This window comes from Athene noctua, chromosome 1, assembly GCF_965140245.1.
Source record: "Athene noctua chromosome 1, bAthNoc1.hap1.1, whole genome shotgun sequence".
Lineage (NCBI taxonomy): Eukaryota > Metazoa > Chordata > Aves > Strigiformes > Strigidae > Athene > Athene noctua.
In genome coordinates, this window is record NC_134037.1 from 94,429,517 (window position 1) to 94,448,356 (window position 18,840).

The following is an 18,840-nucleotide window of genomic DNA, read 5'->3' on the forward strand; positions in this document are numbered from 1 at the left end:
CTGTTCCCCACAGGGGAGGGACAAGGGCTAAAGAGGAGGTACCAGCATTTCCTGGGTGTTCCCAGGGTTCACAGAATCAACTGGGTTGGAAAGGACCCTGGAAATCATCTAGTCCAACTGTTCACCTAGCACTGACAGTTCCCAACTACAGCATATCCTTAAGCTCTAAATCGACCTGACTCTTAAACACCTCCAGGGATGGGGACTCCACCACCTCCCCGGGCAGCCCATTCCAACGCCCAACAACCCGTTCTGTAAAGAAATACTTCCTGACATCTAGGCTAAACTTTCTCTGGTGCAACTTGAGGCCATTCCCTCTTGTCCTGTCGCTTACTACTAGGCTAAAGAGGCTCAAACCCAGCTCTCTGCAGCTTCCTTTCAGGTAGTTGTAGAGGGTGATAAGGTTCCCTGTAGCCAGCATCTGGCGGTGTGACAGAGTGTATGCACCCCTGCACAGACAGGCCCAGCAGCAATTGGCTACAGAGACACAGCCAGCATGGCATGGGGGTGCTGCCTGCGGGGTACAGCAAGAGACCACCACCACCTGGATGTACCTTCATGTTTTGGGGTGCAGTGACCTGCAGCACACTGGGAGCATTCATTGTGCCTGGGAACAGCTGGATTGCCACCTCTAAGCACGCCTCCACCCCACACCACCCCTTTGCGCTGTATCATTCACAGCCATCACCTCCTCAGCACACCCAGGCAACAACAGCCAAAACCTGTGAGGCCTGGGTCCCCTCATACCAGCCCCGGTTTCCCTTGCTGTCAGGCCTGTGCGCCCACAGCCCCAGCAGGTGACACACGAAAACAAACTCTACAACTCGGAGAGAGTTATAAAGCAGGTATGTTTATTCCGGCCGGGGTGCAAGGGGATTTTTCCACAAAGCTTGCACACCGTCTCTGCCAAGTAGCCAAATATTTATTACACCAAAGTATACATATGCATTAGGAAAGTCCGGGTTATTACAATTACTTTGGGGAATAGGTGTGACTATTATAATTATTTCTCAGAACTCATTTGCATAGTCTGAGTATGTGTGGTAGAAATAGGGTGAGAGTCTTTGATGGTCAAGGGGAGAAGTACGTGGTCTTCTTCACGGTGTCCACTCTTTCCAGGGCATGGGCTGTGAAGCAAAGTCCAGGTGTCTTCCTAAATTGGCGAGATCATCCTCCCTAGATAGTATCTCTAAATCCTTTTGTTCAAGTTTAAGTTTGCCTAAGCGCCCATTGAGAGCTTTGAGTCTGCTATCAGTGAGTTATCTTTTTAATTTATACCCCAGGGCTACCTGCTACCTTCTTATCAGAGCCAATCCCCAAACTATCTGGTAAGCCTGCAGATGTAAGCAAGTTTGTAAGTAAGAAGTAAGTTTGCAGATGACACCAAGTTGGTGGGAGTGTTGATCTGCTCTAGGGTAGGGAGGCTCTGCAGAGAGACCTGGACAGGCTGGAGCCATGGGCTGAGTTTCCATAAGGACAAATGCCGGGGGCTGCCCTTGGGCCACAACAACCCCCAGCAGCGCTACAGGCTTGGGGAGGAGTGGCTGGAGAGCTGCCAGTCAGAGAGGGACCTGGGGGTGTTGATTGACAGCCAGCTGAACAGGAGCCAGCAGTGTGCCCAGGTGGCCAAGAAGGCCAATGGCATCCTGGCTTGTGTCAGCAATAGCGTGGCCAGCAGGGGCAGGGAAGGGATCTGACCCCTGTACTCGGCACTGCTGAGGCCGCACCTCAATTCCTGTGTCCAGTTTTGGGCCCCTCACTACAAAAAGGACATTGAATGACTCGAGCGTGTCCAGAGAAGGGCAACGGAGCTGGTGCAGGGTCTGGAGCACAGGTCGTACGGGGAGCGGCTGAGGGAACTGGGGGGGTTTAGTCTGGAGAAGAGGAGGCTGAGGGGAGACCTCATTGCCCTCTACAGCTGCCTGAAAGGAGGTTGCAGAGAGCTGGGGATGAGCCTCCTTAACCAAGTAGTAAGTGATAGGACAAGATGGAATGGCCTCAAGTTGCACCAGGGAAGGTTTAGACTGGATATTAAGAAGCATTTCTTTACAGAACGGGTTGTTGGGCGTTGGAATGGGCTGCCCAGGGAGGTGGTGGAGTCCCCATCCCTGGAGGTGTTTAAGAGTCAGGTCGACATAGCGCTGAGGGATATGGTGTAGATGGGAACTGTCAGTGTTAGGCTAACATTTGGACTAGATGATCTTCAAGGTCTTTTCCAACCTAGACGATTCTGTGAAGCTACACTGAATCCACAAACCAATCTGGGCAAGAGGGATTCTTAGGCAACATTCAGAAATCACCGTATGTTGCTCTAATTAAGTAATTTGCAAGGGAAGTGGTCATTTCTCTGTACCAGGGGACAGTAAGGCATGAGGTTTATTGTACTGTCCTTAGACACTGAGAATACAGTCTATCCAAATACTGGTTTCCCGGGGAAACAGGGCTGCTTTGCTCCCAGACTCTGACACCATCCCTCCAGCCTGTCTCCCCCCTCCAGAACCTATGCCCTCCATCTTGTCCCCTCCTCAGCCGCAGACCCCCCAGCCCCAGGACGGCAAAGCTACATGACTCTCGACCCCGGGGGAGCCGCAGCATGAAGCTGGCACAGCAGGGACCCCTTAAGGCTGGGGAGGTGTGTGTGTGTGTGGGGAAATCCCTGTTTCCCAGCCCAGGCCCGGAGCCTGCTGCCTCAGGAAGCCGAGAAAGAGCTGCAGACCGCGCCACCTGTGACCCTTGTGGAAACCTCTGGAAGTGCCTTTGCGGCGTTTCACGCCCACTCGCCCCCACCACACCCCCCGCCATCGTCACACAGCCCGTGCTCCTCCGCTACCGATAGCGGGAAATAGTCCCCCGCCGGGGCTCCCCGCCGCTCCTCGGCGCGGCGCTCGGAGGGCCGCGGGGACCCGCGGCCCTCCGAGCGCCGCGCCGAGGAGCGGCGGGGAGCCCCGGCCGGGAGCTGGCCCAGCAGCAGCATGGAGCTGAGGGCTGCGTACCCGCGTCCACCATGGCCGCCGCCGTTAAACGGCACCGCTGGTGGGGCCCACACATCTGTCCTGCCGCGGCGCCCGGGGCGGCGGGTTGGCAGCGGGTCTTGCCTGCAGAAGCAGCGAACAGACTGAACAGGGTTAGATGAGATAGGAAGGGCCGAGAGCGAGGTGTATTCATGAGGGTGGTGGGGGCCGGGATGCCGCAGAAGGATCATGGCCGTTTTAAGGCGGAAGGAGACGGTGAGCGATGAGGCTGCCGGTGGTATAAAAAGTCGCCGGTGGTTGGTGTAGTTCTTTTGCCGGTGCCTCACACTGAACACGGTGAGCATCCTCGGCCGGCCCGGGCCTGGTACCCCCATTAACACCCCCCACCCCACCCCCTTCTCGGGGCTGATAGCCTGTGCTTGCCTTGTAGATGCCTGAGGAAGTGCAGCACAATGAGGAGGATGTGGAGACCTTCGCCTTCCAGGCGGAGATCGCCCAGCTCATGTCGCTCATCATTAACACCTTCTACTCCAACAAGGAGATCTTCCTGCGGGAGCTCATCTCCAACGCCTCCGACGTGAGCCCGGGCCCCACTCGCCTCTGTGGGGGTGGTCTTCCTCTGCATGGGGGGGCTTAGGGGAAGGCTGCTGTCAGCCTAGGTGGCCTCCAGGGCTTGTGCTGGGGGTGGGAGGTGGCTGTTGAGGAGGGGGGCCATGGTGAGCATCATCCTCTTCCCTAGGCGCTGGATAAGATCCGCTATGAGAGCCTGACTGACCCCTCAAAGCTGGACAGTGGTAAGGACCTCAAGATTGACATAGTTCCCAACCCCCGAGACCGCACCCTTACCCTGGTGGACACTGGCATTGGGATGACAAAAGCAGACCTCATCAACAACCTGGGCACTATTGCAAAATCTGGTACTAAAGCCTTCATGGAAGCCCTGCAGGTGGGTAGCCTTTGGCCATATGGGTTTCCTAGGGCCTGGGCCACAGGCTTTCACTGGGGTATAACCCCAGCCTTGCTGTGGGACCTCTTGGCCTACCTGAGTGTGCTCCCCCACCTTTCCAGCAGTGGGGAGGAACTGAGGGTAGGGCTGGCTGCCTGTTGGCACTTGCCTCTTTTTCTCTGCATGCTGACCCAGTTCTTTGCTGCTGTGAATCAGTTACAGACATCTCCTGTGTCTCTTCACTGGTCTATCAGTCTTTCTCTGCTTTCACAGGCTGGTGCAGACATATCCATGATTGGGCAGTTTGGTGTGGGTTTCTATTCTGCCTATCTAGTGGCTGAGAAGGTGGTCGTCATTACCAAACACAACGATGATGAGCAGTACGCTTGGGAGTCATCAGCCGGGGGCTCCTTCACTGTCCGAACTGACCATGGTATGTATTGTATGAAAAACTTGAATTGTATTTCTCTGCTAGAAGCACCCCTTTTCCTGGTGCTCCTTAGAGCTGTGCTGCGTTGTCAGTCATGCTTGTTAACGTTAGGTATCAAGTAGTGCTCGAGGAGCTGCTCCCACTTGCTCTCTGCACTTTAACACTACTGTTTGTCTTCCCACACCATAGGCGAGCCCATTGGACGGGGCACCAAAGTGATCCTGTATTTGAAGGAGGACCAGACAGAGTACTTGGAGGAGCGGCGTGTCAAAGAAGTGGTGAAGAAGCACTCCCAGTTCATTGGCTACCCTATCACGCTCTATGTATGTAAGGGAAGGACTGTGGGGACCCACTGGAAAGCTGGAGGCAGGGATGGGTGGTGGGAGGAGAAGCCCAGAAAAGGGCAGAATGCAGTCTCTTCTGTTCCCTTCCATAGCTCCTGGCTGCTGGGAATTGAGCAGTAGTGCTCCCAGCTCTTGTGGCCAGAGGTGATTTGAGGCTGAGGGCTTATTGGAGGTGAAGGTGGTGAGTATCTAGCCACACTTCTAGTCTTTGATCTGTGTATCTGGAGGTCATCTAAACCAGCCATGGAGGTAGAAGGGTTTCCTGCCCCTTGTCTCAGACACAGCTTTTGGTTGCACGAGCTGTGGAGGAACTCCGAGGGCTGATTTCGGGAGAAGCCCTGGTTCCAGCTGTTACATTTGTTGGGTCCTGGAGGACATGTATTTCATCTGGAGCAAAAGGATTCAGGTAACAGTTGCTTGGGGCTAAAGCTGACCTTCATCCCTTTCTCCACAGCTGGAGAAAGAGCGTGAGAAAGAGATCAGTGATGATGAGGCAGAGGAGGAGAAAGGTGAGAAGGAAGAGGAAGAGTCAACATCCAAAGATGAGGAGAAACCCAAAATTGAGGATGTGGGCTCTGAGGAGGAGGAGGAGGAGGGAGACAAAGGCAAGAAGAAAAAGACCAAGAAAATCAAGGAGAAATATATTGACCAGGAAGAGCTGAACAAGACCAAGCCTATTTGGACCCGCAACCCTGACGACATCACCCAGGAGGAGTATGGCGAGTTCTACAAAAGCCTCACCAATGACTGGGAGGACCACCTGGCTGTCAAGGTGGGTGCTGGGCCACCCTGGCTTGCAGAGGGCCCCTTACCAGCCCATACCCAGAGTCACTGCATGGTTGTGCCTCAGTGGCACAGAGGGCTCCTGGGCTTCTTGGTGGTGCCTCAGCCTGCACCGTGACTCCCTTGCAGGTAGAGGCGTTGGCAGTGCCAGCCTAGAACCAGGGCAGGAGGGTGTTGGGCCTCAGAGGAGCATGAGTTCTCTGTCCAGGCCTGCTGGATGCCAGAGACCCCTGGCATGTAGTGGGCAGTGGGGCTGAGGAGGGGGAAATGCTGGAGATCCTGCTGTGCCCCCCTGCCAGCCCCAGTGCTGAGGAATGGCGGTTCAGCCTGCCCACAGCGGGTCCTGGGAGAAGGGTAGAAGGAAAGTACCCCAGCAGCTGTTTTTCCTTCCTGGCTCCACAGCACTTTTCCGTGGAAGGGCAGCTGGAGTTCAGGGCCCTGCTCTTCATCCCGCGCCGTGCCCCTTTTGACCTCTTTGAGAACAAGAAGAAGAAGAATAACATTAAGCTGTATGTGAGGCGTGTCTTCATCATGGACAGCTGTGATGAACTCATCCCTGAGTACCTAAGTAAGAACCTACCTCCCTCAGCCTCCCAGCGCGGAGCTGGGACCCCCATAGCTTGTGGTACTGTTCCCAGTACAAAGCAGCTGGATGAGGCACTAGCTGGTGTGGGTGCACATCAGTCAGTGTCTTAGAACTTTTCCTCCAGTGATGAAGCTCACAACTCTTAACCTGGCTCCTGTTTTCACTTTCCCTACTCAGACTTCATCCGGGGTGTTGTAGACTCAGAAGACCTGCCTCTGAACATCTCTCGTGAGATGCTTCAGCAGAGTAAGATCCTCAAGGTGATCCGCAAAAACATTGTGAAGAAATGCTTGGAGCTCTTCTCTGAGCTGGCAGAGGACAAAGAGAACTACAAGAAATTTTATGAGGCCTTTTCCAAGAACCTGAAGGTGAGCTGGGCACCCTGCACCTGGAGGAGGGAGGGGCCCATGATCCATTTGCCTGAGGAGCAATTTTGTCCCTGTGCCATGTCATCTCTGCATGGGTGTTAGGACAGAGGGGGGTCTCATGAGTGCCCCAGAGAACCTGTGTGTGGTCAGCTGGCCCCTCTGGCTGCCCTAGGCCCAACATTCAAATGGTCCAGGAGGGGTGGGCAGTGATGGCTGTGCCTCAGGGGTGGCCAAGTGTATACAAGTCCTGTCCTGGAGGCTTCATGCTCCTCTTCTGCCCCCAGCTGGGCATCCACGAGGACTCAACCAACCGGAAGCGCCTTTCGGAGCTGCTGCGCTACCACACGTCCCAGTCAGGTGATGAGGTGACTTCGCTTTCAGAGTACGTGTCCCGCATGAAGGAGACCCAGAAGAGTATTTACTACATCACAGGTGAGCCGGAGCTCCTCCGTGCCCTAGTGAGGTGGAGGCAAGTTAACCTGCCTACCAGCCCTAACTTCAAGCAAATTTTTTAGGTAGGTCCTGCTGCCTTCAGCAGGCCCTCCCTGTTGAATCATGGCCCATCCCTGGGGGCTGGGGAAAGACCGCCAGGCCTAGAGCCCTGGCTGTGGCCAGTTTTATGCTAGGGGTTCTAGATGACTGGTGCTGTTTGTCCTGCTGAAACCAGCTCTTACATCCTGGTGACATCTTGTTTCTACCCTTCTCACAGGGGAGAGTAAGGAGCAGGTTGCCAACTCAGCCTTTGTGGAGCGTGTGCGGAAGCGTGGCTTTGAGGTGGTGTACATGACTGAGCCCATTGACGAGTACTGTGTGCAGCAGCTCAAGGAGTTTGATGGCAGGACCCTGGTGTCAGTCACCAAAGAGGGGCTGGAGCTGCCTGAGGATGAGGAGGAGAAGAAGAAGATGGAGGAGAGCAAGGCCAAGTTTGAGACCCTCTGCAAACTGATGAAGGAGATCCTGGACAAGAAGGTGGAGAAGGTGAGATGGGCAGAGGGAGCTGGGCCCTCTGTGAGGCAGGCAAGGGCCCCAGCTCAGTGCGTGCCTCTCATCTCCTGCAGAGGAGCCGCTAAAGGAGACAGGAGGTCCCAGCATGTGCCATCTTGCTCTAAAGCAGCCAGGCTGCAGGTGAGGGGCATTGACCCAAACACATGTATTAATGGGAGCAGGTAAGTGCAGGAGATGTGCAGTGGGTGCTGAAGGTGCTGGCTGAGCTGTCCAAATGAAGTCTGTGTAGCAGTCCTGGAGCTGCTTGGAGGATCTCTGCTTGCTTTGGGGTGTCTCCAGGTGAACCTGGGGTACTGTGTGCTGTGGTTTGGCCCGGTCCAGGCTGTATGTGGACCTTGCTCAGCTAACCTTTGGCTGCCTTGGCAGGTAACCATCTCAAACCGGTTGGTCTCATCTCCCTGCTGCATCGTCACCAGCACCTATGGCTGGACGGCCAACATGGAGCGCATCATGAAGGCTCAGGCGCTGCGGGACAACTCCACTATGGGCTATATGATGGCCAAGAAGCACCTGGAGATCAACCCTGACCACCCAATAGTGGAAACCCTCCGCCAGAAGGCTGATGCTGACAAGAATGACAAAGCTGTCAAAGATCTGGTGGTGCTGCTCTTTGAGACTGCTCTGCTGTCCTCTGGATTCTCACTGGAAGATCCCCAGACCCACTCCAACCGCATCTACAGGATGATCAAACTGGGACTTGGTAGGTGTCTGTGCAGCTTCTCAGGCCTGGAGCAGGTCCTGAAAGCAGGTCAGCTGGTGAGGCTGGTGTGTCTTGGGGCGGGGGGAGGCCAGCAAGTGAGCCATGCTGGTGTGATGTGCAGAACTGTCTGTGTACATACAGTGACCAGAGGCAAGTGGAAATCTGGAACAAGGTGCTTTGGGAGGGCTCAGGGCTCTGAGTGGACCATCCTGTCCTCCACAAGGCCAGGAGCCACCACCAGGCTGCTCAGATGACAAGCTGAGGCTTTTTATTTCTTCAGAGTGAATGTCAAAAGTCTGCCATGGGAGATCTGACCCATCTTGGTGAAACAGCTTGTGCCTGCACCCAACTTTTTTTGTCCAAATTGCGTATTTGGCTAAAAATGTAAATCGAGAGGTGCTGTGGCTTGGCCTAACTACTGGATGCAAAAATAGCCCTGTACCTCAGGCTGTGGGGAAGAGCCAGCCTCTGCTCTGGGAGAGGCTGTATCTCTGGGATCAGGTGTCACTTGGAGGCCTCATCTCTTCCTTTCCTCCCCTCTCCCAGGCATTGATGAAGATGAGGTGACTGCAGAGGAGCCCAGTGCAGCTCTCCCTGATGAAATCCCCCCTCTGGAGGGAGATGAAGATGCATCCCGCATGGAAGAGGTAGACTAGAGGAGGAACACCTCTTCCCCAACCTGCCAGGCCTCTGCCCCATGTCATGTCTACTAAGAAGGGGGTCTGCTCCCACCAGCTGCTACTGACTTCTTGGTGGTGTCTTTTTTTTTTTTTTTTTTGGTTGGGGTTGTTTTTGGCAGGGTGCAGGAGGGCATGATTCCCTGTTTGTTGGTAGTGAGTGATTCAGACAGCCTGAGGCCTGTCCATTCTGTCTTGTGTAGGAACAGCTGGTGGGGAGTGGAAGTGAGGAGGCATTGGGATTCCCCTCTCTCCCCGGCTGTGGGGTCTCCCATGTTCCCAGTAGGCATCAGACACTGTCCTTGTTCCACTGGGCTGGGAGAGCCCTTCCTCTGAGCTGCTGCCTCCCTGAACCCCCAGGGTAAGACATTGTATTTTGGTTGGCTTGGTTATTTTTTTATTATTTTTCTGTTGTTTTGTTCTACTGGAATTAAAGTATTGAAGAATGTGACTTACACGGTGGGGTCCCTTGTGTTTCATACCAACCATATGAAGGTCTCAGCCTGTGCCTTGAGGGTACTGGGCTACTGGTCTCCCCTGCCCTGACTGGTTTTCAGAGCCCTGCTTTAGGGGATATCTACCCTCTCGCTGCCCAGGCACCATGACCTGCTGTGCAGGTGGGCTCCTCTCCAGTGCGCAGCAGTTCTCCACCTAGAGTGATGCCTGCCCCGCAGCCTGGGAACAGACCTTTCCACACTGCATCTGTTGGCTGGGAAAGCTGTGCCAGGAGCCAAGTGGGCACTGCTGCTGGCTGCTCTGGCCTTGAGTGTCCCTGGGGCCAGGAGCTGTGGCAGGAGCCATCTGCCTCTTCCCCTGCAGGGCAGAGCAGAACTGTACTAGAACTGCCTCTCTTCAGCTCTTACGCCAGAAGACAACTCCTGCTTCCAGCCTGCCCCTTCTGGGCTTCTGCAGCCCTGGGGGGTTTGGCAGTGTCCGGCCCTGGCTTTTGCCTTTGTGGGAGAAGCCTGGGCCATCACCTCTGATTCTTCTGCCCCTTGCACTGAGCCACTGAGCTCACACTGAGCAGCAGTTTGCCCTCTGCCACAATGGCCCCTGGGGTTTGTCAGGGAAAAGTGACACCAGCATCAGGTTCTCTGGCTGCTTGCCAGCAGCCACAGGCACAAAATGGAGCTGGGTTTAGCTGGTATACATCTTCTGCAGGCCCTGCTATGTCCCTCGCTGCACACCAAAGCACTGTGGGGCACTGTGCTGCCCCTATGGCAACTGTTGGGGTGCAGGCTGAGGCAGTGCTGGAGCTGAGCTAGCAAATGCCTTCAGGGTGGTTTTCTTTCCCTGAGACAGGAGGAAAAAAAAAAAAGCTTTAAAAGTAAAGAGTTCTCTCTGGACAGGAAGGTTTTGCTAAATAACAAACCAGTGAAGTCAGTTCTTTTTAACTTATAATGCTTTGGGATTTTTATTTCACTATTTTTTTATTTAAATCTACATTTAAATTAGAAAAGGTATCTCATTCCCAACTGGGCAATCTATTTTTTTTTTTTTTTTGTGACTAAAGGAAAAAAAATCCATTCAATTTTCAGGCTGTCAGCAGATGGTGGGAGCAGACCTTTAGGGGGAATTTGTAGGGGCAAGATGAAGGGCTGTGAGGCTGCACAGGCACTTTCAAGGGCTTGGAGCTAGAAAAGGAACACAGGTAAAACTGCTGGAGAGCTAAGTGCTCTGAAGCCTGGGCTGTTTTCAGTGTCAGCTCTGTTATCGCTGCTGGCTCAGCTAACTCAGCACTGTGATAAGCAGCTCCTCTCCCTTGTCTCCTCCTGTAGTGTTCACCCAGGTCTACCCTTTCTCTGGCTGTGAGGCCAAGGCCCTATCTCTGACCTCAGACCTCCCCCAGACTTGACTCCCTAGCCAAGGTTTTCCACCAGGCCTCCCCCAGGTACCATCCACACCCCAAGCCCCCCCTGGCTCTAGCATGGGGCCTTGTGGCCATGTGGAGCTTGTGGTGGTGGAGAGGCACCCTTTTGTAAAGGATGGGCTCCCCCACTACAGTGCTACAGCAGTGGTGGCCCCGGCTGGCCGGTGCTCAGCAGGCCTCCACTCGCCCTCTAGCTACATGGGCTGTAGTTACACCCCCTGGGGCTGCTTAAGCTGCAAGACACGGAACCCAGGAGCCAAACCCAACTCAGGCTAACAGCTCTTCCACCTGCCTGCAGACACAAGCAGCAGGTCCTGACCTGGCTATGCTCCCCAGCCCTGTGTGCAGGGATCTCACACCATGCCTTGCAGCTTTGGGTCCAACCCTGACTGATACCTGCCAGGGCAGAGCACCTGTCTTTAGAAAGGAAAACCAACTTTAGTTGTCCCAGAGAGGCTGGGGACACAGGAAAGGTTGGGCAGTCTCTCCCCTCCTTCCAGGTACATGGGGGGAAAAAAAACTTAAAAAAACACCAAAACATTTTCCCCCAGGGCACTATATGCAGCATATTTTTAATTTAATAAAATGAGAAAAAAGTTGCCTTTCAAAAGTACCAAAACCTGCTGGCTTGTCAGTCAGGTTGTGTTGAGGAGAAAAGGGTTAACCAGCAAAACCCCGGCTCCTGGGGAAGAGCAGCTTTCATTGCTCCCTCCCCTGATGCCTGGGGAGCAGGAACAAGGCTCACAAGCGGGCTGTGCCCCATCTCTTGGCCCCTGGGCACAGTGGGGCTCTGGCCAGGCCCCAGGAAAGCTGGGGCAGATACCTCCAGTTGGCAGGCAGAAGAGGGGCTGTTTGTGCTTCTGTGAATGGCAACTGCAAAGCCCAGAAACTGTGGCACTGAGACACCCCGAGGTGATGCTGGGGCTTCTGGGCAGCGCAGCCTTTGGCCTGTGACAGCAGCGGATGTAACCAAAAAGCAACTTAGAACAACTCAGCAAGCCATGGGAACTGTACTGGCCAGCCTCAGTCTCTGCATAAAAATCAGTCTGGGCTGAGGGAAGCAAAGCAAAGTGTCTCAAAGCAGGGGCAAGGAACTGGTAAAACCAAACAGGGAGGTACCAGTTCTTACTGCAGTGCCCTCCCAGAGCAGATCCAGGCTTGGGGTAAGACAGGCTGGGGTCCATCCCTTAGCTGGGCCTGTCCTACCTGAAGTACTCCTGGGAGGGGGCCTGAGAGCTTCCTCATCTTGGGATAGGCTCAGCTTACGACTTGCCTCACATAGAGGTGTTCTAAACAGAAAGCTAGTGTTTTGCTTGCCCTTTCCTCCTGCTGAGCTCTGCAGCAGTGACAGAAACGGAGGAGCTTTAGCCAGAGGCAAGACAGTACCAGGGAAAGAGCTCCCTTGTTCATCGGTGACTTTGGAGAGAAGCCACAAGACAGAGGTGGGGCAGGAGTACCAGCAGCTGCACACCGGTTTTCCCCAGGATGCGAGCCCCCAAGCCTTTGTCTTGGCTGGAAGTCTTTGACCCATTAAGGCAAACGGAAAGGTTTGGAGCTGTGGCAGCCCAGAGCATTTCCTGGGCTTGTTCCAGCCCCTTCCCTGGAAGAAGCAGGTGGAAAAGTGAGTCACTGGTCCAGCCTATCCATACCCCACCCTGCTCCTCAGCGGGTTCTGAGAAATCAAGCAAGTACCCCCGAGCGGAGGCAGGACAGCAGGCACGGCTTAAAATGCCATGGCCCCAGCTCCTTAGACCTTTTGTACAGGGGTCTCGCCTGGTGGGAGCTTCTTACTGCGCTTCTTCATGCGGCTGCGGGCGTAGACGCGGAGGAAAAGGGCCATGAAAACAACGGCTACGCCCAGCCCACCCACAACAGTGACTGAGTGCCCGTAGATGAGGCAGGAGAGGAGGATGGCAAAGGCCTGGCGGAGCGTCATGATGATGGTGAAGACGGCTGCCCCGAACTGGTTGATGGTGCAGAAGATGAAGAGCTGGCCACAGGCGGAGCACACCGAGAGCAGCACAGCATGGGCCATGAATTCTGAGTGGCGGGCCATGAAGCGTACCGACTCCAGCAAGGCACCCTGCTCCAAGAGCGAGCCCACCGTGAAAAGGCATGAGAAGACGTTGACACCAAACATCATCTGCACGGGAGACATCTTGTAGGTGAAGAGGGCGTCCTGCCAGTTGGAGGTGAAGCTGTCGAAGATGATGTAGCCGGCCAGGAGGACTACACCTGAGAAGGTAGTGACGGTGGACGCGTGCCTGTTGGGACCACTGGAGAGCAGGAACATGCTGATCCCCATGGAGATGAGGGCAGCAGTCAGGTACTCCCAGTACTCATAACTCTTGCGCGACACCAGTTTGCCCATCATCATCACTGGGATCACTTTGGAGGCCTTGGCCAGCACCTGGGTGGGGAAGCTGATGTATTTGAGCGCCTCATACTGGCACCAACTGCTGAGGATGTTGGAGAGGGAGGCAAAGGAGTATTTGTACATAGGAGCCCCGTGGCGCGGCTGCTTGGTCAGGGCACAGTACAGACCAGCTGCCGTGAAGGCCAGGATGCGGTTCATGAACACTAGGAACTGGGAATCCTTGAACTTCTCACCAGGGTCCGTTTCAGTTGCACCATACGTTCTTGTCATCACACGCTCCTGGAGAACGCCCCACGTGAGGTAGGAGACCTGCGAAGGAGGAGGAGCACAGGGAGAGTCAGGACCCACAAGGGCAGCTGCAAGCAACCACGGGAAGATCAGACCCCATCAGACCCCTTGCTTGCCCCAGCAGTGCCTCATCCTTGGCACGGCAACGCTTCTCAGACACTGGGAGATGGGGTCACCCCCTACTCCACCCCTCTGGGGGAACCCATGTGGTTACAACCTGGACGTCTCATCCCAAACAAAACCTGCTCGGTTTACAGCTTCTTCAAGGGGAGAGAAGCCCGCAAAGCAAACATCCTGGCTTACAGTGAGCCGTTACGCTTTAAGCTGCCCATGAAACCAGATCGACAGGCTCAGAGAATGTTACCGATGCACAGCTGTGGTTTTGGTGCCAGCTCCCTGCGGCAGGTCCTGGCAGCTTTCCCAGTGGCCTCTGTATTGGTTTTCACTTCCAGCTCCCTAGGCCTTGGTTCTTCCATCCAAATCTATTCTAGTTTCAAACCCTGCAGACAAAATTGTCCTCTGGGGATGATCACTGTTCTGGCTGTCACCTCCGCTACTTCTGGTGCAACAGTACCAAGCCCCTCACAGAAGTAACACAGACTTCCTCTCACCACACATCCCCTCCCAAGAAATGGAGGCACAGAGAGACAGAAGGACTTGGTGACCCACAGCAAGTCTGAACGGGCTGGGATAGTAGGCCAGAGAGTGGGTGTCTTCTGCTGGCTGCGGGATGCGTGGCTTTTTCTATCACAGTGCCCACATTTCTCTTTTTAGTGCTCAGACCTAAAAATCTGCCCTTCCTAAGGACACTCAGGCTGTAGCTGAGACTTAGGAAAACTAAGATTAAAAAGTGCTGTTTATCTGTAGCTGAATTCAGTACTTCTCTCCAGTATTTGAATCCAGTCCATCAAGGCAGGACGCATTAGCCCCGGATGGTGACCTAGAGGAGAGCCTGGAAGATAGCAGGGCTCAAAAGATCTGCGGCTCTGACATGAGCACCAGAAGAAGAGCAGCCCTAACAATCTGCTGAATCACAGAACTTTCCGTACCCATGGCTGCAGAGGACTGTGATCAGATGGACAGGAGGCCCCAAGCCAGATGGCACCAGCTAAGTGGACAGCCCTTAGAGGTGACAGAGCAGCTCTGGTGGACTAGCTTGGTTGAGAGGCTGTGTCCCAGCCTCCAACCCTGCCCCAATCAAGGACAGCACTGTGTCCTTGGTCTTCAAGGAACTGACAGCCACAAACCTGCTACCACCACATCCTCCTCTCAGAGCAGGATGGCCACACACAGATGCACAGGGCTCCTACCTGTAGGCCAGCAGCACAGAAGAGCAGCTTGAAGACCTGTTGGGCTGTAGAGGACTCTGTGGGCTCTGCTCGGGGTGGCAGGGAGCCATCCTCCTGGTGTACAGACTTCACCTCAGAGCCAAACACACAGGATTTGATGACAGGGAAGCAAATGCCTCGGCCTGAATGGGGTAAGAGAACATAGAGACAGAATTAACCACAGCCTGGGCACCACAAGCTGCACCAGCTTGAGAGGTGAAGCCTCCCTCCTTACTAGCCCCCACCTCTGCTGTTGTGGAGACCTCGAAGGAATTTGTTTCAGGGTAGCATCTAGACAGCTCTGGGATGCAGCTCTGTGAGCAGCTCAAGCCTGGTCTGACAAAGCAGGCTGGGGAAGCAACCTGTCAGCACTGAATGGCGTTGGCCAAGGGGGTAAAGAGAGCTCACAGGGAGGCAAGGATGTGGAGGGGAAGCTTCTGCCCTTACCTGTCTCCAGATAATTCCTTCTCTTAAAGTACTGGATGAGGAGGAATCCCGGCACCACGATACTTGCGTAGCCAGCAGCATTAACAAAGAAACGGAAGAGCCAGAAGTCTACCCATGAGTCCTGCAGGGCAGGAGCAATCTCTTCACCAGTAGCCATCATAGGGAGGGATGCCAGCACGAGGGGAAGGCAAAATCTGCGGAGAGGAAGAGGCGGGTGGTGGGCTACTGATGCATGGCCAACTCTGCTCCACATGCCTGTGTCACCCACCGCCTGGCCTGCTCCCAATCATCAGGCAGCACTCAGATCCCACCCCAGCAACAGCAGTGATGACAGCAGCACGTGGAGTAGGAAAAGCCCTCTAGAGTTGAAGAACACAGGCCAGACATTTATGTTTGCTTCTGTTAAGGGTGTTTGCTCTGGCTTAGGAAGACGTGGACTTAGAAACTTGAATTTCCAGGATCTGAGAGAACACTTGAACACTGCTGTAACCGTGTGGTTTTGACAATGCTCTTACTCCAGGAGCTCCTCACACCTCATGTTTTGAGGTTGAACTTTAGTGCAGCTCCTGGGTGGAAAAAGAAAAGGTCACTGAATGGAAAAAGCGACTCCTACCTAACAGCTCATGTTTCAAGCCTGTGGCCAGAACAACCTTCCTCTGAGAGCAAATGGTTCAGAGCTTCCCCCTCCGGCGGCACCAGGTGAGTAGAGGGGGGCTACAGAGGGCTGAGATTGCCGGCCTCCCCCACCTCCCTGAGCAGTCCTGGAAGGGAACGTGACAAGGCATTCCCCACAGCTCAAAGGAAATTACCAGGGCTCACCCACTTGGCAAGACACAGCCAAAAAGCAAGGCTGGGAAGGAACTTTCCTACCACCTGGCTCACTGGGATTTTAGCAGGACTATCCGATAAGGTATAGGTGATATTCTTCAGCTATAACTCTAAGGTGGTGACCTAGCCAGCTTTAAAACTCCCTCAAGGAGTTCCTCCCTCCACTGTCCCCTCCCTCAGAGGCAAACCCACGATATTCAGGGGCCTCAGGGGCCACACAAAGAACAAAGGCACCAGGTACACAACAGAATGAACAAACTGGCAAGGACTTCCCACACCCAAGGCCACCTGCACCCTCCCTTCACAGAGCAAGCTGTGGCTTCCTGCATCAGGGTAGGAGATTTCCTTGGTCCGTGCACCATCCCTGCCTCAGTCTCTCCAGTAGAAAAAGCCTCCGGATTGCCTTGGGGGCCAGGTGCCGTGGGGCTGGCTACATAAACACGCAACAGAGAAGCTCTGGGCTCCTGTGACAGGAAGGGCCAGAGATGTTAATCCCCCCTCCCCCCAAAACTGAGTCAAGAGGAATTTAGGCCCTGTGATGTGTACCTGGCCCCAACATAATATAGCATTGACCTCCAGTAGCCCTCACATGAAACCCAAGAGACTTAGGAACTTAAGAGCATTAAAAGCAAGAAAGTCCCCTGCCATTTCACGAACAAGCAGCCCTCCCCACCAACCTCTTGTCCCCTTGGGAAAGGCCTGAGCGGCTTTTCTTATCTTCAGTTGCTGTGGCCAGGACCCCAGAGTCCAACAACCTGATCTAAGCTGATGCTGTGTTTCACCCTGAAATCTCCCTTCTGTGACTTGAAGGACCCAGAAATTCCCAGCCCAGGGAGAAGTGCAAACAGCTGGGGGTGAGTTTCTGTGCCTGCTTCCTATTCCCCTCCCTGCTCTGCCCCACCCCAAAAGGCAGCTTGTCACCTCCACCCCTGTCATCTCTCCTGCTGCTGGGGTATCACTGCAGGCTGTATGGGTGCTGCAGGATGCAAGAACAGGGCTTGGTGCAGACACCTGGGGCTGAGCCTGCTCCTGGGTTTGCACCATAACAGTGGTTGATGGCAGCAGCCCTCTGGCTGGGAAGAGGATGCAGAAATAACGTTTGCTTTTGCAGAAGTCAGATACAAGCGGCAGGGTCGGTTGCTACACCCATGGGCCACGTCTCCCTCCGACCTGTCAGAGGCCGAAAGCCAGCCAGCTCCGTTCAGCACGACTGCGCCCGCTTTTACCCCGGCGGCCCCCTCAGCGCTGCCTCGCGAGGAGAATCAGCTCTGCTCTCCCACAGCGACCGTGAAGAGGAGGCTGTAGAGGGACAATGGCTCTCTCTATGCGTGCGCTAGCAATTCCCAGGCCCCGAGAGCTGACTCAGTGCAGCAGGCCCTGCCCTCCCTGCCGAAGCCGGGAAGGAACAGGGACGCCAGTGTTACAGGTAGAAAGGGGGGGTGGGGGGCGCGCAGGGCAAGCAGGCGGCATGGCGAGGCATGAAAGGAGCCTTAGTCTGGGGCCTGCGGAGCAGCCAGGGAGCCCAGACAACAGACTCGGCTACTGTTCCCCTCGGCACAGGGGCGGCAGCTCTCAAACGCACCGCTTCGGAGCCGGGCCGGGCCACAGCTCTCTGCCTGCGATACAAAATTCGGGTCCTGGGCCGGAGGCCAGAAAAAAAAATCCCCGCCTGCAGCCCTGCGACTCTCGAGGGCATCTCCAGCCCTGCGAAGGGCTGAGGTCAATCAAACCCAGCCCTGGAGCGCAGAAGTCCACTGTCCCCCACAACAGCTGGGGGGGACCTGATGTCTCGCCCCTGCCCCGCCGCCGGCTCAAAGCCGGGTCGCAGGGACAGCCGGCCATCGCCTCCCCGGGCCCCCGACGCCTCTGCCCAGCGGCTGCCAGCCGCAGCGGCCGGGTCCCCGGACCCCGCAAGGGCGGCCCCCAGCCGCGGGCAGGGCCGGGCGGGCCCCGGGGGTCCGCGGGCGGGGGAGAGGCTTTCAGGGAGCCCGCTTCCCGCTCGAGGCCTTCTCTACCCCGAGGCTCCGGGCGCTGGCGGCTCCGGGGGAAGGCAGCGCCCCGCCGGGTGCGGGGTCCCGGGGACGCCACGGGGCCACGTGGCGGGCCATAAGGACGCCACGGCGGCCCTCGCCCACCCTTGCCGAGCGGCGCGGCTGCCGCCCGCAGCCCGGCCCGGCCCGCCCGCCGCTCCCGCCTCACTACCCACCTGCGGCCCGGCCCCGGCCCGGCCCGTCCCCGTCCCCGGTCCCGGCCGGCTCCCCCCACCTCCGCTCCCGGCGGCAGCAGCGGCAGCGGAAGCCCCGCCGGGCGGGCGCGCAGCAGCGCCCCCTGCCGCTCCGGAGGGCCGGCGGCTGAGGGGCGGCGGCGCCAGGGCCCCCCGGCTGCGCGGAGGCCCAGCGGGCCCACACGTGGGTCGACGGCTGGAGGAGGGGAGCGGAGGGGCGAAGGGGCCAGGCCGCTTCCCCCGTGCACCGGCGCGGAAAGTACGGAGTCAGGGAGGGGGAGTCAGCGGGCCGAGGAGGCGCCGGTTCCGGGCCGAGCCCCGCCTCGGCGCCGCACACGCTAAACCCACGCTTGCCGCTCGGCCCCGGCCGAGCCTGACGCAGGGAAAAAACCCGCTTGCGGTGCAGAAGCCCTCGAATCTCCTCGCTGGCCTCCCCTCGCCCCTGGCCCCGCGGCTCAGCGCCCCCGCCTCCGAGCTGCCAGCCCAGCCCCGAGCATACCCTGCGGCCGCTCCCGGGGGCTGCCGGGGAGATGAAGCCTCCTCGGGCCCTGCACCCCCGTCCCGGCCCCCGGCAAGGCTGCAGGGCCGGCTGCAGCCGTCAGGTGGCCACCCAGTAACATTTTACGAGACATCTTTTAAAAAATAAATTTTAAAAATGTAGTGCCCA

At 56.2% G+C, this 18,840-nt stretch overlaps 2 protein-coding genes across 6 annotated transcripts; one reads left to right on the forward strand and one right to left on the reverse strand.

Moving 5' to 3' along the window:
- Nucleotides 1-3,187: 3,187 nt before the first annotated feature.
- On the forward strand, nt 3,188-9,268 carry HSP90AB1 (heat shock protein 90 alpha family class B member 1). Of its 2 annotated transcripts, none has more exons than XR_012632904.1 (12): nt 3,188-3,308; nt 3,403-3,549; nt 3,712-3,918; nt 4,192-4,351; nt 4,538-4,671; nt 5,147-5,464; nt 5,878-6,043; nt 6,239-6,429; nt 6,714-6,861; nt 7,139-7,407; nt 7,488-7,554; nt 7,801-7,924. XR_012632904.1 is itself a non-coding variant. In XM_074897003.1 (12 exons), exons 2-12 carry the CDS (start codon nt 3,403-3,405, stop codon nt 8,788-8,790), a joined length of 2,184 nt encoding a protein of 727 aa, XP_074753104.1. In that variant the 5' UTR covers nt 3,188-3,308; the 3' UTR covers nt 8,791-9,268. The 2 variants fall into 2 exon arrangements, 1 of the variants encoding a protein (XP_074753104.1); XM_074897003.1 differs by lacking the exon at nt 7,488-7,554 and adding an exon at nt 8,681-9,268 and having other exon boundaries at nt 7,801-8,134.
- A 1,966-nt stretch (nt 9,269-11,234) lies between these two features.
- SLC35B2 (solute carrier family 35 member B2) lies at nt 11,235-18,724 on the reverse strand. Of its 4 annotated transcripts, none has more exons than XM_074897007.1 (4): nt 18,673-18,724; nt 15,122-15,315; nt 14,657-14,817; nt 11,235-13,367 (listed from the first exon to the last, which is right to left on the reverse strand). In XM_074897007.1, the coding sequence occupies exons 2-4, from the start codon at nt 15,279-15,281 to the stop codon at nt 12,429-12,431; spliced, it is 1,260 nt and encodes a 419-aa protein (XP_074753108.1). In that variant the 5' UTR covers nt 15,282-15,315; nt 18,673-18,724; the 3' UTR covers nt 11,235-12,428. The 4 variants fall into 4 exon arrangements, with proteins under 4 accessions (XP_074753108.1, XP_074753107.1, XP_074753106.1 ...); XM_074897006.1 differs by lacking the exon at nt 18,673-18,724 and adding an exon at nt 18,156-18,205; XM_074897005.1 differs by lacking the exon at nt 18,673-18,724 and adding an exon at nt 18,156-18,195 and having other exon boundaries at nt 15,122-15,687.
- Between the last annotated feature and the right edge of the window lie 116 nt (nt 18,725-18,840).